The sequence below is a fragment of the Semicossyphus pulcher genome, unplaced genomic scaffold (assembly GCF_022749685.1).
Source record: "Semicossyphus pulcher isolate SPU_LCO1_2020_fin unplaced genomic scaffold, fSemPul1.0.p SCAF_8, whole genome shotgun sequence".
NCBI classification, from domain to species: Eukaryota; Metazoa; Chordata; class Actinopteri; order Labriformes; family Labridae; genus Semicossyphus; species Semicossyphus pulcher.
In genome coordinates this window covers 2,040,876-2,055,242 of record NW_027211759.1, presented here as the reverse complement: position 1 = coordinate 2,055,242, position 14,367 = coordinate 2,040,876, and the positions used below count along the sequence as shown (strand labels likewise).

Here is a 14,367-nt window from a genome sequence, read left to right as displayed (position 1 = left end):
CAGCTTCTTTGTTTCCTCCACACAAGCCACAGGGTCAAAGGTCACAGTAAGTCCCCTTCCCCGCTTACCAGTTTGGGATTTCCGTCTTCACCAGCAGATAGAGGATGACAGACAGCAGGTCGTCCGCACACACGGCCTCTATACTGACTGTGGAAGGAGACACACAGTTAGGAGAAACACTGAAGACACAAGAAACACACTCTGCCTGTCCAAACCAAATGACCAAATTATTCTCTTGACAAACACTAATTAGGAGTGGATCGTACCACTCTGCAGACTGACAGCGGGGATGTTGTTGTGTGTGTGTATGTTTAGATTTCCAAAGCAAACTGGACACACACATTAGAGGCGGACAGTGCGGGTATTGTCCTGAGTGCTGATCTGATTACAGACAGCGAGAGGAGGCTCAGAGATCGCGTGGAGTTCAGTTTGCCGGTTCACAGAGGTGACTCACACCGAATAAGTCACACTTCCTCTCTGATGAGGTCAATCTAAGGAAGAGCCCTTAATGGGAATTTTAACCTGGGCTCTTTTTACACATAATTCACCATCTAAATGACTAATAGCTTCAGAAATGTTTGGAATTGCTTCATTAGATTGCTTTAACGGCTGCGACATCGAAGTCTGTCCGCTAAAGGTTCTTGTTGTTTCCACTGACAGGCTCAGATTGATATTCTAAGTGTCTGACAACATCACAGAAAGGATCCCTAATTTAATAAGATCCCTTTATTTTTAACCAGAAACAGCTGTTACATCACTCTCTTCAAAGACACCAGACTCCATTAAAAAAAACAGTAATATTACCTCACAGATCTGGGGAGTTATCGGTCTACTGCTGCCTCGATCTGTTAGTTTTTTTGTGTCAGGATTGCTATGCACATATTGTGCTGCATCTAAACTAACAATTTAAAACCCCAGAGTCACCCAATAACACAAACAGACTTACCAATCGAGGCAGCAGTAGACCAGTAACTCCCGAGGTAAAATCACTGTTTTTGTCAATGGAGTCTGGTGTGTGTGCAGAGAGCGATGTAACGTCTGTGTGTGGTTAAAACAATCATCTTCCTCTGTAACAAAAAGGTCTATCTCTGCAGGGATCCTTTCTGTCATGTCGTCACACACTTAGAATAACAATCTTGAAAACAAGAACTTTTAGTGGATGGGCAAATTTCCTTGAAGGATTATGTTGCAGCCATTACAGTCTGTTTTACTGCTGCAGTCTGAAGCCATCTACTGCAGCGACTCCAAAACTTTTTTCACCGACAAGTCATTTAAACCTCCAAAATATGTAAAAATATTGCCCAAATAAAAACACCAGAATGATAAAAAAGGAAATATAAAGTTCAGATTGTTTTTAGGAAACTAACGCTCCTCTGAATAAACAACGGCTAAAACCCTGAACTCAGAGCTGTCCAAAGACCTATATCTTGACTGACGTCTTTTATTCTGAGCCTTATAATGAGGTTTAACAGACATTAATTCACACGTACCTGTGCGTCTGGGGGTCTGTGTGGCGGTCAGGGCGACTCTGCGCAGGCAGAGCAGTTTGAGGAGGGGGGAGGTCTGCTGGTTGAGCTGACTGAGCTCTCTCTTTGCTCGAGACAAGTTTATACTGCAGAAACACAAAAACAGCAGTGGACAACTATAAATCAGGCTTTAATCTGGGGATGAGAGAGAAAGAGAGGAGTAAAAATATGTCACAGTGGATCATGAATGATAACGTAATTACAGAGTTCGATGAAAACAACTTATCACAAGGTCTGATTTCATGCTTCAACTCGCGATAACAATTAAACCATCAGAAAAACGCTGGAAAACATGTTGCTAATGTTTTGTTCAATGTTTACTCAGAGAGATCCAGACATCTACACATAATATCTGACATTTAAACACCTGAAGGATAATATCAGCTGTTCATGTTTAGACATTTAATTACAAATGACTTTTGTTTTACGTCATAGTCGACCTTTCTTTAAAGAATTTAACACTTTTTGAACACCAGTTTTTCTCCAGGCAAACATCTGTTGAGCTCCTTCGAGGACATTTGACCTTTTATTTTAATTTCAACTTTCCTTTTAGGTTTATTTGATTTCTTTTCAAATGTTATTCATTTTCTATTTTTGCCTACAATGTGTTTTTATCTATCTGCTAAAACCTGACGATTTGTCTGCCGTTTTTTTCTGCATTGGATGTCTTCATCTGTTTTAATGTGACGTTATCACATAGTTAAGTGGTGTTGTGTTCACTGTCACTCTTAAATCCGACGTTTGAGAGACAGAACTACAAACTGCTTTTTTGCAGATGCATAAGCCCTTCTTCAACGTGCGAGTACAGCTGAATGCAGCACTGACGTAAAACACAAGCTAACAGGTTATAGCCCGAGTTATAAAGCCTGCAGCATTTGTAGTATTCTGTGGTATTAAGAACTTGTTGTCGAGTTTAAATACTGGAAAAAATCCCTGGTGGGATTAATCCTCCAGCAGCGGTCAGTCGGAGAATGAAGGCAAAGCGGTGTTGAAGGAATTTTGACAAAAACATATTAGTGTGAAGTAAATCACGTAACCCGAGTGAAGATTATATATTCTGTGTGAAAAGCATGTATTCTGTTAACAGGGTGTTTAAAAGCATAATGAATGGTCTGAGTCAGGCTCCTGTTTAGTCAGCCACAGTCAGATAGGTGCGTCTCTATTAGAGTACAAAAGAAGGAAGAAATCATCCCACTCACACTCAGAGATGAGCAGAGCACATGCCGATTACAACACGAGGTGTAACAGAGTGTAAGAAGCTCCACAGAACGCGGGGCCACCACAGAGAATATAAGGCCAGAGCTCTGCACAGTGCGCGCAGTTACACCTTGGTGGAGCTCTGAGCTTGTTGCTGTATTTGACCATCTGTACACAATAAACTTGTGTTGCATCAGATCCTGCTCTTTCTCAGAGCCTGTTTTATAGAGCTTTCTCTGTTCTCTGCTTAGCTGTGAGTGAACGGTGACTTTGACAGAACAAAGGAAGAAAAGATGAATAAATACAGACGCTGGAATGGAAAAAAAACTAATTCCATGTTCAGAGGAAAACCAGTGAAAACCTTCAATGAGAACGATGTTTGAGGTCCAAAAAAACACCTGTCCTTTGTAGCAGCCAATCAGCTGAACTGACCTGAACTCAGGTTTGACTCCCAGGTCCTTCTGCTGCAGCTCCTGCAGACTCCGGCTGGTTTTGTTGAAGGCAGCATCCTGTTGATGAGCAGACATGAGATCAGCTGTTCGACGCTGTTATCACATCACTGCAAACACTCTACATACACACACGATACATTAAGATTTGTTTGTTCTAGAAAGTAGTGGGACGTTGTGGAAATGGTTTTATATTGTAACATAACAAAGCTGTAAGACACTGACGTAACGGCCTGTGTCCACTAACGGTGTTTTTATCGCGGCAGTGCCCACGACTTTCAGTACGCTTCTTATCAGCGCTTACTGTTGCTAGGTTACGTTGTCTTCTGCTTCCCTCAGTAGTGACGGTTAAGTCTGTTTTAAATCGCTCTGCATGCTTCACATTTGTTTTTCTATTTCACAAAGAAACGTAAAAACAATGAAGGGAGAATCGTGTCCTGACGTTAGCAGCTCTACGTCCGGAGATTGTACCCTTGAAAAAACGAAAGGACTAGCTTCTCCCCCGCCATTGTTGTTGACAAAGTTAATTTCCTAAGTCCCGCCCCTTCTTGATTTCTGATCGGTCAGTGAGGGAGAAGTGAGAAGTGGTTTGTTCCAAACTGCCACAAAAGCAAGCTGAAGCCAAGGACGTTTTTGCGCCGAGGATCCTGAGCGCTGAAAACGCTGAACTGCATTGATTTATATAGAAACCAGTGGACACAGGCACTAAAACAACATTCACTTCCATTGTATTCTGGTGGAGACAGTAATCTGAAAAGCTGACAAGTAAAAGCAAAACTGTGATAAAAGGAAAGAGAGATGAGGAGACGTAAGTAATGAGAACATGTTTAGCAGAGCAGCAGAGCAGAGAGAGCTCAGACGCACCTGGCTGGCTTCAAGAGTTCCCACAAAGTTAAAAATTAAATCATGGATACCATGATGAACATACATCTGTGAAGAGACGAAAAACACACAAGACATTTTAGTTTGCAGCAGCTGTGAGAAAATCAAGTCAAAAAACTGGATTCATGTTCGTAGCAGAACAATTCTTTCATTTGACAACAACAAATAAAATACATACAGAACTCAATACATCGATTATTGTGGGCGTAAAACCTTTAACTGCGTATAAGTGCCCCAAAAAACTTGAATCACAATAAAAAGGTCCAAACTGAAAAGAATGAGTAATTTTAGAAGAATAATTTAAACTTCTTTACAAACAGATCCAAAGAAAACCCGCAGCATGCAGACGGTTTCACCTCTTTACCTTCTGGCAGCATTGTTTTTGAGCGTGCCATCGGTCCTGACATATGTGCACGCTGATTAACATGTGGATTGTTTGAAACGTAGTTTTAAAAGCATTGATTTAAATTAACAGTTTTAAATGCTGGAATTGTTTTAAACACAAGAAAACTGCGACTACAGCGCTGAGCGGAGGAGAGGTATGCATGTTCAGGGAGCCGTTCAAACACGTGTCAGAGAGATATCGCTGAGAGTCCATGATGAAGACACTTCTGTGCATGTCACACAGCAGTTACAACTTAATGCATCGGTGCAACCAGACCTCATGGAATCAAAGTGTGCATGTTACTGCAGCTCGTGAGAGACGTTACCTCCACCGCCTGTTTGAGAAGAGTCATCTGAAGCTCCTGCTTCGCCAGAAGTTTCTGCAGCACAAAAAAACAAACAAATCCAAGTTAATTTCCAGGTTAATCAGAGCAGTGCATGCAGAGGAATGCATGTGTCACTGTACAGGAAGTGATGTGACTGCTCCTGTTACTGTGACGAGGCCGAACGAGGAGACGAGGGAGAGCCTGTGTGATTAGATTAGATGTGATGACATTAGACTCCAGAGACATAACAAGACATTCTCATGTGGTGACGTTACTGATCCTCATGTTGTTTGTGCTTCAGGCCAGGGGTCAGAGGTCAGATCATTTAGAGGAGAAGCAGAAGTTCATGAAGGCCTGTCATTTAGAATATCCAACTTCAAACGGCTTCTGACGTGAGATCAGACGTCCTGATTCCTGCCGCTCTCAGCGCTCATAAAGCAGCGCCGGGTTTAACAGCAGCATGTGATGGACAACGACGCCAACTGTGTGACGAATCCACATCACTTCTGTTTGTAACGTCCTGTGATGAAAACTTGATCTAATTAAAGGGTAATTTCACAGTTTTCTGTCTTCTGGTCCATAATGGCTTAAAGGCGACGACAGAGTTCAGTTTATGTGACACGATGGAGAACTCCAGAGCAGCGTCCAACTCTAAGGCGCGGGATCGTATTTGTCACCTGCTGGTCAAGAATGAACCTTCAATCTTAAGATCCTCTAGATGACACAAATGTAAAATAACCTTTAGACTGCTGATCATCAGATACGAAGGGGTGCAGACTGAAACACAGCCACTCCCTACAAAAGAAAAGCTGCACGTGGGGCACATGTTGGGGACTACGTTTGTCATAATGACTGCATAAAGTCAGGTCACCAGGGATCCTGCACCCAGGAGGAGGAGTCATCTAGTTAGGACCTGGTTGGTGCAGATATTTGGGTTAGGGCTTTTTATAAGAGCCAAGTGTCATATTACTTTCACCATCTTGTGCATTATAACTTCATATAAGTGTCATGTACAGTTTGTTTCTATATGCACTGTGTTTACAGTCATCGTGTGCAATACGAGTTTCTTTATTACTTCCTGTTATCTCTGCAAATACGCCCACTTTATACTTGTCAACATCTTATTGTAATATTTCTGTTATAATAGGCACTGTGTGTTTGCATATAACCCTCACACACCTGACTTGTTACAGTACATCATGCACATTATTTGGACTGTAACACTGAAGCAATCTGGCACTAGATTTTCCTTCAGGATTATTAAAGGTGTATGTGTTAATATATTGATGAACATTATCTGGTGATGAGAGGAGTTTAGAGATCCCAACTTAAACCTGTTTGATATTCAGGATGTGAAATCTGGATGATTATATCTGAACTTTCCGGGATGGACCTCAATAACCTTTGAGAGACAGAAGAAGAGGAGCTCCAACAATGAGCCTTCTGCTTTTGTTTTTTTTCTCACTGCAGAGCATCACGACAGTCTGTGATGCAACTATAAAACAGGTAAGGACTTCAGGTGAGGTCAGGTTCTACTTACCAGGCGAGAGTCTCTCAGCAGACACTGAAGACACTTAGTATACAGACCGTTCACCGAGTCCTGAGAGGAGAGAGGAGGAGGAGAGGCCTGTGAGTCTCTCTGCTGACTCATTTAAAATTCAACATAATACTTCTGATTGTAGTAGGAACAGATTTCCTTCAGACGTAATTACTTTGTGTGCAGGAGCAAAAACGGTTCAATGATAAGTGTAAGTTTACTTTAAGCGTAAATGACGACAAAAGCAAAAGAAAAGAAGGTGAAGAGGAGGAAGGAACATGACTCAGGAACGAGCTGGAAGACGAGTGAAGATAAAAAAGAGCGAAGAGAAGAAGAGAGTTTGTCCTACGATGTGGTGTCGGAGCCCCTTCCTCTCCTGCTCTTTGAAGGCCAGACAGAAGCCGATGATGAACTTGTCCAGTTTCTGGGCGTGGCGGCCCAGGAACTCCCGGACGTCCTCCAGGCTCTTCAGGCAGTAGGGGGGCGGCGGGCTGAGCTCGGCCGGGCTGGGGTTCACCTCCACGGGCCTGGAGATGCACAGGATGCTGTAGCTCTGCTCCTGGTCGTTGTAGAAGGTTTCCTCAAACAGGATGGGGACGGACACCGGAGCGGGGAAGCCGGATCCCAGCAGGACCTGCCTGTCCTGGATCCTGACCTCCTGAAACACACAAGAAGATCAACAATAAGGTTTCTGCTTTCCCTTAAATCAGCTTAGAAAGTCGGAGAAAAAATTTAAGATGAGATAAGATCATCCTTTATTGATCCCCAGGGGGACATTCAGGAATCAATCAAATGTGTGTTTTCAGTTCGACCTCAGGGGCTGCAAGGTGAGCTGATGCTAACTTTAGCTGATGCTAACATGAGCTCATTAGCGCACTGACATCTTTCATCTCGTTAAAAAATACATCAATACCCCTCCCACCTAAATTTAGCGCGTTGACGCAGGTTGTATAGATGCCGATTGTCTCTTTTCCCATTGCCAGTGAAGTATCGTCCTGTCGTTCTCTGTCTGACGTCACAAACCCGCCGGAGACAGGGTTAGTAACCAGTGAAGATGTTACGCTGGTTAGGTCTTTATTGTATCTGTTACTCATCTCGTCTGTTTATCAAACTCGGTGCCGACACATTTGGAACGATGTTCGAGCGCTGCTCGGACGCAGACGGGCGGAGTTTGTAGCTGCGATGACGAGGAGTCGCAGAAGTTACCGAAGGAGCATAGCATCGCGCCGGAAAGGGGGCGGAGATTAGCATGTCGACACGGGTTTTGTGTTCCCATCATTGGTGATCGGGGCCGAGGTGATAATTACCCGGGTCTACTGCAGAGTCATGTGACCCGGGTCTGAATGCTGATTGTGACCTTTCACACTAAACAAAAAAGCCGCGTGTTAGCGGGTTTTTTGACCAGTAGGAAAGACGCTTATTAAGAACATTCGTGTGGCTAGAAAAACTCAGAGTCAGCTGGAAATCTTTTTAAAACCGAGAACAACTTCTGAGCAAATAAAAAGATGCTCTTGTTTTGCATCTAGACTCTGAGACAGCCAATAGGATGAAAAACCTTTTGTTTACAAGACAAACTCTGGAACAAGATGAACCCGTTTCCACATTTAACGTTTCATCTCAGGACAAAGTCAACATGTTTGTCTGCTCTGTTGTCTCGTGTTCTGTCAGAGGGCTAATTTTTCCAAATATTTCTTGGACTCTTGTTTCAGTGACGGAGCGGATGTTGATGAAGAGAAGCTTTGTGTGAGACGAGACAAACCTTTCCATCTGCAGTCTGGTATCCGTCCTCCGCAGGCTGCAGCACATAGCTGTCAAAGTGAGAGTCAGTGTAGCTGCTGGCGTTCAAACTTCCACAACACGGCACCAGAACCTGCAGGGGGGCAGAAACATGGGGCAAAACAAGTTTGCATTAGATTTATTAAGCACTCAGCTCGCATTCAAACAGACCTTTCAGACTAAATCTAATCTCAGCAGATCAGGGTGAACTCAGAGTCATGACCCATGAAAGAGCAACAAACTGTCTCTGCGGTTCCAGCTTTGACTGAGAACCACGGGAGGATCAGACACTGAAGCTGTCCGCTTTGACTGACGGTCCCGGTGTCAGCAGGCAGAGAGGAGGAGACGCACACAGGTAAGCTACAGGTAACTAAAGTTAAAGTTATTTTAGGTTGCGTAACATACACACCAATACTGATAGAATCATGCTCGGCCCTGGAGCTGCACAATTAACTGAATATTAATCCTGATCATGATTTTAAATCAACATGATTGACGGTGACACCCGTAGAAAACTCTGCTGCACATCAAATCAAGCGCTCCTTAAATTAACAGCCCCTCCCCCAGGGGGCGATGGAGAGGTTTGGGCTTCTCTTTTGGGGGAGCTGGCAGGTCACATGATGAGCGCCGACCTCGCAGCGGCAGTTAAGAGAGGAAGAGGAAACAACAGAGACGGTCGGGGAAACTAAAGTCAAACGTCTGAACAGAAGACGAAGAGCTGGTCCCCTGAAGCGGCTCGTCAGCGCTTGTTTGGAGGTGTTTCAGGTTTAAGTGATGTGAAGAAGAAACAATAATCAGCAGAGAGGTCATGACCCCTGCGTCTGCGCCGCAAAGCAACACGACTAACTTGTTGAAGCAGCTGAAAGAACAAAGTGCAGCATGATGAGTGTGTGAAGGCTGAGAGGAAGAACGAGCTGCTCCCCGTCCTCCAGCGTCACGTCAGACATCAGGAACAGAGACGCTGCACAGAGACACCCTATCACCCAACTCCCACAGACACACTGAAATTACCCATGATGCACCACATTCAGGTAAAGAACCTGATTTTAAGTCTTTAAGTTTGATGCTAAATTGTACCTGAGCCTGAATGCAGCACAAAATGAATGTAACTTAGAGTGTTGCTCTGTTTATTTAAATGTGAACGTACACAGAAAATGACCCTGTTGTTGGATCAAAACGTTTATGTTAACTTATCGGCAGATAATATCGGCTGACAGAGTCATCGATTAGGCTCCAATGTAACTTCTAATCTCTTACGTACCCTACGAGCCTGATCATACGCGACCAGGTAACAAGTGTGCTGGTGAAGGACACTCGCTTCATGTAATAAAAAAAGATGCTTTATGGTCATGTCAAAACATCTGAGAGGAAAGTGCCTCTAAAGATCGTCAGAGAAATATATATCGGTCGGGCTCCACATAAAACCTCCTCGACATTAGCATGTAACATTGTCCTTGTTAGCATGTTAGCAGGGCCTTAATTCAGCCTCACAACATGGCTCAAAGGTTAAACACTCATTTTATCTGCAGGAGGATTTAAGGATCTAAGAATGAGGTCAGAAGCCAGAAAGGACGTTCACGTTGTGAAAGGAGGAAGTGCATAACAATCTGTAGGACTGTAAAACTTCTTTTATGTTGCGTCTCGTAACTGACCTTCCAGCTCAGCCGTCTGCTGTGCGACGCCTGTTAGAAGCCCTAATCCAGTTAGATGCATTTTGACAGCGTCAGATCTGCTGCTCGTCTCTGTTCAAACATCTGACTCTCGTCTGCTGAGGGCTCGGGTGTCTTGAAAAGCGAGCGGGCGATTGTGCAGACGTGTGGGTTATTTGATATTTGTGGGTTCTCTCAGCAGATGCATTTTTGCAGGATGGGCTTTAAAAGTTTGACATCACTGAGCTTACTGAGCAAAGTCATCATCAAAGCATGCTATTAACACCTGATTTCACTTAACTTAACACCTTGTGTGGGCTGTCAGTGCTGAAACCACCAGAAACAGTTTGTTTGAGTTGCAGCTGATCTGAAATCAAAACAGGAAGTGGTCTGAAATGAAGCTTTACTTTGGAAATAAGTCCGTAGGAACTTCAGGAGAGTCAGACAGGCTCTGGTGTACATAATAAGAGTGAAGAACTTTCAGTGGACGCACTTTGGACGCGTTTATTTGCACTGATTAATTACGTTGCAGTCATTAAAGCCTGTTTCACAGCTGCCAGCTTTAACAATCTACTATCGACAGTTAGCGTAAACAACTTTTCTCCTGGTCAAATCAAATCTTCTCTTTCAGGTCTTTTATTTGCAGAAAATATCGACTGGTTAAGAAAAGCAAAGGATGTTTTTCAGAGCTGGAATAAAGCAAAGAAAACAACTTCCTGTTTAAACAGAACACTGATGTTTTAACTCAGGAAGAGTTCACAGATCAACACACAGCGGTCGTGCATCTCGGCACGCTCTCCACCAGTCTGTCACAGTGCTGCTCGGCAGGACAGACGTGGGGGAGCGATGAGGACACGAGAACACGGAGCGCTTTGAAGTGTTCAGGAGATGGAGCTGACCGATCTGTGGAACAGAGCCGGTTAAAAGTATTAAAAACTCAGACACCAAAAGATTAAAGTCTGATCGTGTTGAGTGCGATCGATCAGTGTGCTCTCTCGCTTTGTTTATTTCAGGGAGTTTTCCCACGTGGAAATTCTGACCAATCAGAGAGCAGCTTCCCAGCACATCAAAACTGTGGGCCGCTGGTGAAAGCTGCCGTGTGAACACAAACCGAACTCGAGGCTAAACTTTGTAACAATTTGATCTTTGATTCAAACAAACAGACTTCAGGTGTGAACGCAGCCTGAGACGAAAATGTTTTAGTCACATTATTGTCATTTTTACACTTTCGAGTTTTGGTTGACGACGAGTCAAAACATTTTAGTCAATATTTTCTCTCTTGAGAAAACCGTGGCTGAAAGAATCAGTCAAAAAGCGGTCATACAGGTCCTAAGAGCAGCACACACATCGACTGGTGTCCTCATCATAAAGCATTGTCCTGCCTTTGGCAGCTGTGTTGCTTTCAGCCTTGATTATGTCTTTAACTTCTCCCTACTTTCCGACTATTACAGTATTTTCTCTGGTGAAGAATTCAATGTTTGGGATTGGTCCTATGCTCCAAACTCCGCCCCTTTTATGTGAGCATGTGCGAGGCGAGATTGAGGAACCATGGGACGACTACGGTGCACAAAGGCAGCCATTTGTTGCCTGTTGCAGACAGATAATCTTTATCAACATTCAGACGTGTTTGTATTGTAACACGTGATAACACGGCAAAGAGAAGAAACACATTGTGAAGCTCTTACAACAAAAGTTTCAAAGACAGCAGAGATACATGTTATGTGCTTTAAATGACTACGTTCATTAATGCCTCGTTTCTTCAGCCACGGAATCTCAAGTATCTCACATCGTCCTTCAGGCACATGTTTTCTTCATACAGGTTTTTAACAACATAAAGGAGACGCCAGGTGTGACTCACGATGCCGTGGAGCTCGGCCACTCGGCTGCAGAGGTCGGGTCTCTGCTTCTCTAAGGCCACGTAGAAAGGATTCTTCAGGATGTTCTCATCATACACAGCCATAAGGAGCTGCAGGTCTGGATCCTGAGGAGGGGAAGGGAGGAAGGGAGTGATTAAACAAACCATGCATTGTTTACAGTCCAGTCAGCAGCTCGAGCAGCGACCGTGTGTTCAGATCAAAGGTACATTCTCCCTCCAGATGTGTCTGCTAAATAAAGCTGTCATCTCTCAGTTCGTCCCATCCCCCGGAGGAGCGCCCGTTCATCTGTCTGTGCTGAGTCTCAGTCTCACTGTAAACAGGAAGTTACACAGAGGCTGCATGAATTTACGTCCCAAACACGAAGATCCATCAGTAAGTTGTTGAGACGATCAAAACCACAGACACCGACCTGCAGGTGGCGCAGTAGGAAAAGTCAGAGCCTCATCATCACTGAATCATCCTGATGAAGGATGAACGTCTGAACTCGTTGAGTAAAAGTTTCAACCTTTTGCTACGACCCGGCCTAGACATGAAATGTGAGACTCCCCTCTTCCAGCTCCCAACAACCACCAGCAGCAGAGACAGTGCAGCCCTGAACAAGGTGTGTTTACAGTTATAACTTCAGCGTGGCTAACAGCAAAATATGACACAAAAGGAAACGAAGGTGAACCTCAGCTTACCTGATCCAATGAGTCAAACACAATGCACTAACCTAACTTACCGAAGAAGAGTTCAACATAAATGCTTCCCCTGCACAGTCAGGCCTCCAGCATGGCTAACATGGCAACACAACAAACATCAGCTATTAACTATAATGAGATTAAAAAATTAATAAATACAGAGACTAACGCTCATCAGATCAAAAGCATGCGCCGTTATTTGATATTTGACAAGAGCTGAGTTACAGCGCGTTATTCATGTTTGAGAAGACATGCTCTCAAATGAATCCATTACATAAATATAATAATAAATAATAATATCAGTTGTTATTGTATGAACCAGTTTATTAGAATCATCCGCTGAGTTGGATGCTTGCAGACAGACAGGCTCTTTCAGAGTTGTGACGAGAGGATCTTCGTCCATGTTTTTCTGCCCAATCTTTGACTCGCTGCGGTCCATCACCTGCAGTGCCTCAAGCAACCAGCAGGGGTCACTCGTGTGGTAAAAATGGATCTCGTTAACAAACATCTGTTGTTAAACCGAGCATACGAACATTTATGAGTAAATCCAGACTTCATCAACATGTTTTCTCTCCTGAAGAAAGAATACATTATGTTCCGACTTTAGACATCTTTTTTCTAAATGCATGGATTATTAAAACCACTTAGCAAAACAACAAGATAAAACACAAGGGACCTTTTTTTGTGCTTTTATTAAAACATTTTATTCTTTGAAATGTCTGAAATCGCCTCTAAAATCAAATCATGAGTTGTTTCTGTAAGCTGCAGTTAAACATATAAAACGCGTTCCTCTTGTTCGCAGAGACCTGAATTAATCTAATTAAAATTGTATCATCAGAATGTTTATAGCAGCAAACATCATATTGTGGCCCAAACAATCCATATAATATCATGTGATGAAACTACTCCCCTATGATAACCTCTAATCAAACATAACGGGGGCTTGTCAGTCTGCTGCCTGACTCCCTCACATGCACATGGCGGTAAGAGCAAAATTGGCTCATCTGCTCAACTGACATTAAACCAAACATATTTTGTTTGTGCACAGAGAACAACACGTCTATGCACACGTTCGGGATGAGAAGTTCTGCCATCACAGACTTATCTTGCAGCTTCTTCTTTAGGAAAGTAGAGAAGATGCACACATCCTCAGGGTGTAAATCCTGGTGTGAAAATCAGCCCCGTAGTTTTTCTGTAATCCTGTTCCACAAAGAAAGCACCCACAACATGACCTAGTTAGCAGAAGTTCAACCGCTCAGACCGCCTTAGAGCATCAATCAAAACAGATCTGATCTCAGCCTCAAACTGCTTCACAGCTCTCCTTTGGCTGCTCCTGTGTCAGTCCATGATCCTCCACCAGAGTCCACTTCCTCTACAGGTTTAAAACTCACCTCATCCCTCTGCTCTGAGACCAGCGTCATCCTCGCTCTGCTCCAGTGGAGACAGGGAACCAGCAGACACACACTCCCTACACCAGATGCCTCCTGATGGCTGCTCAGCTGAGATGAAACTGAGGACTGAGTCACGTGACCCCGTGTGACCTTACAAGCTTAAAGCTAACAGGGTATTCAGCGTAGCAGAGGAATGTCTGCCTCCTCCGGCACACCACGCCGTTATATTACTCATGTCACTCAGGCTGAGGCGTAGACAGTGTGAGGGCAGGAAATACTTCAGCAGCAGGAGCTGAACAGCCCAAAGAGACAAGATTAAAGTTTGATTTTTAAATAACCAGACGTACTAATCAATAGCACACTTCCTGGTGATAGATGCAGACAATGTCATCACAAGGTACAAATCCAGGTTGTGATCTTTGCTGGAATCCACAAAAATGCGCAGAAGAAGCTGGAAGCTCCCTAACTTGAGATCTTGTGTTTGCCAAACAGCGTCTGAGAAATGCAGATTTTTTGCATTCCACTGCGTGAATCAATGTTTTAAATGGTTCTAATCACCGGCTCTGTTTGTTTAGAAGAGGTGGACACATCTGCGGATACTTCAACTCACATTAAACACCTTGTGAGATTTAACAAAATGCAGAAGATATTTATTCACAAAGAAAAGCAACTCATGCACACAGGAGTAGTGTA

The 14,367-nt window shown here is 43.7% G+C and overlaps 1 protein-coding gene across 1 annotated transcript in view; it reads right to left on the bottom strand.

Annotated features, from left to right (window-relative positions):
* Window positions 1-14,367, bottom strand: part of ankrd27 (ankyrin repeat domain 27 (VPS9 domain)) — a 28,259-nt gene that overhangs the window by 12,413 nt on the left and 1,479 nt on the right. The window contains exons 2-10 of the mRNA XM_069686431.1: window positions 11,585-11,707; window positions 8,061-8,171; window positions 6,651-6,959; window positions 6,305-6,364; window positions 4,765-4,818; window positions 4,037-4,102; window positions 3,156-3,232; window positions 1,491-1,612; window positions 69-147 (exon numbers count right to left, since the gene is read on the bottom strand). Of these exons, the coding sequence (XP_069542532.1) occupies window positions 69-147; window positions 1,491-1,612; window positions 3,156-3,232; window positions 4,037-4,102; window positions 4,765-4,818; window positions 6,305-6,364; window positions 6,651-6,959; window positions 8,061-8,171; window positions 11,585-11,686 (980 nt within the window). The 5' untranslated portion in view covers window positions 11,687-11,707. The remainder of the gene's footprint in view (window positions 1-68; window positions 148-1,490; window positions 1,613-3,155; window positions 3,233-4,036; window positions 4,103-4,764; window positions 4,819-6,304; window positions 6,365-6,650; window positions 6,960-8,060; window positions 8,172-11,584; window positions 11,708-14,367) is intronic.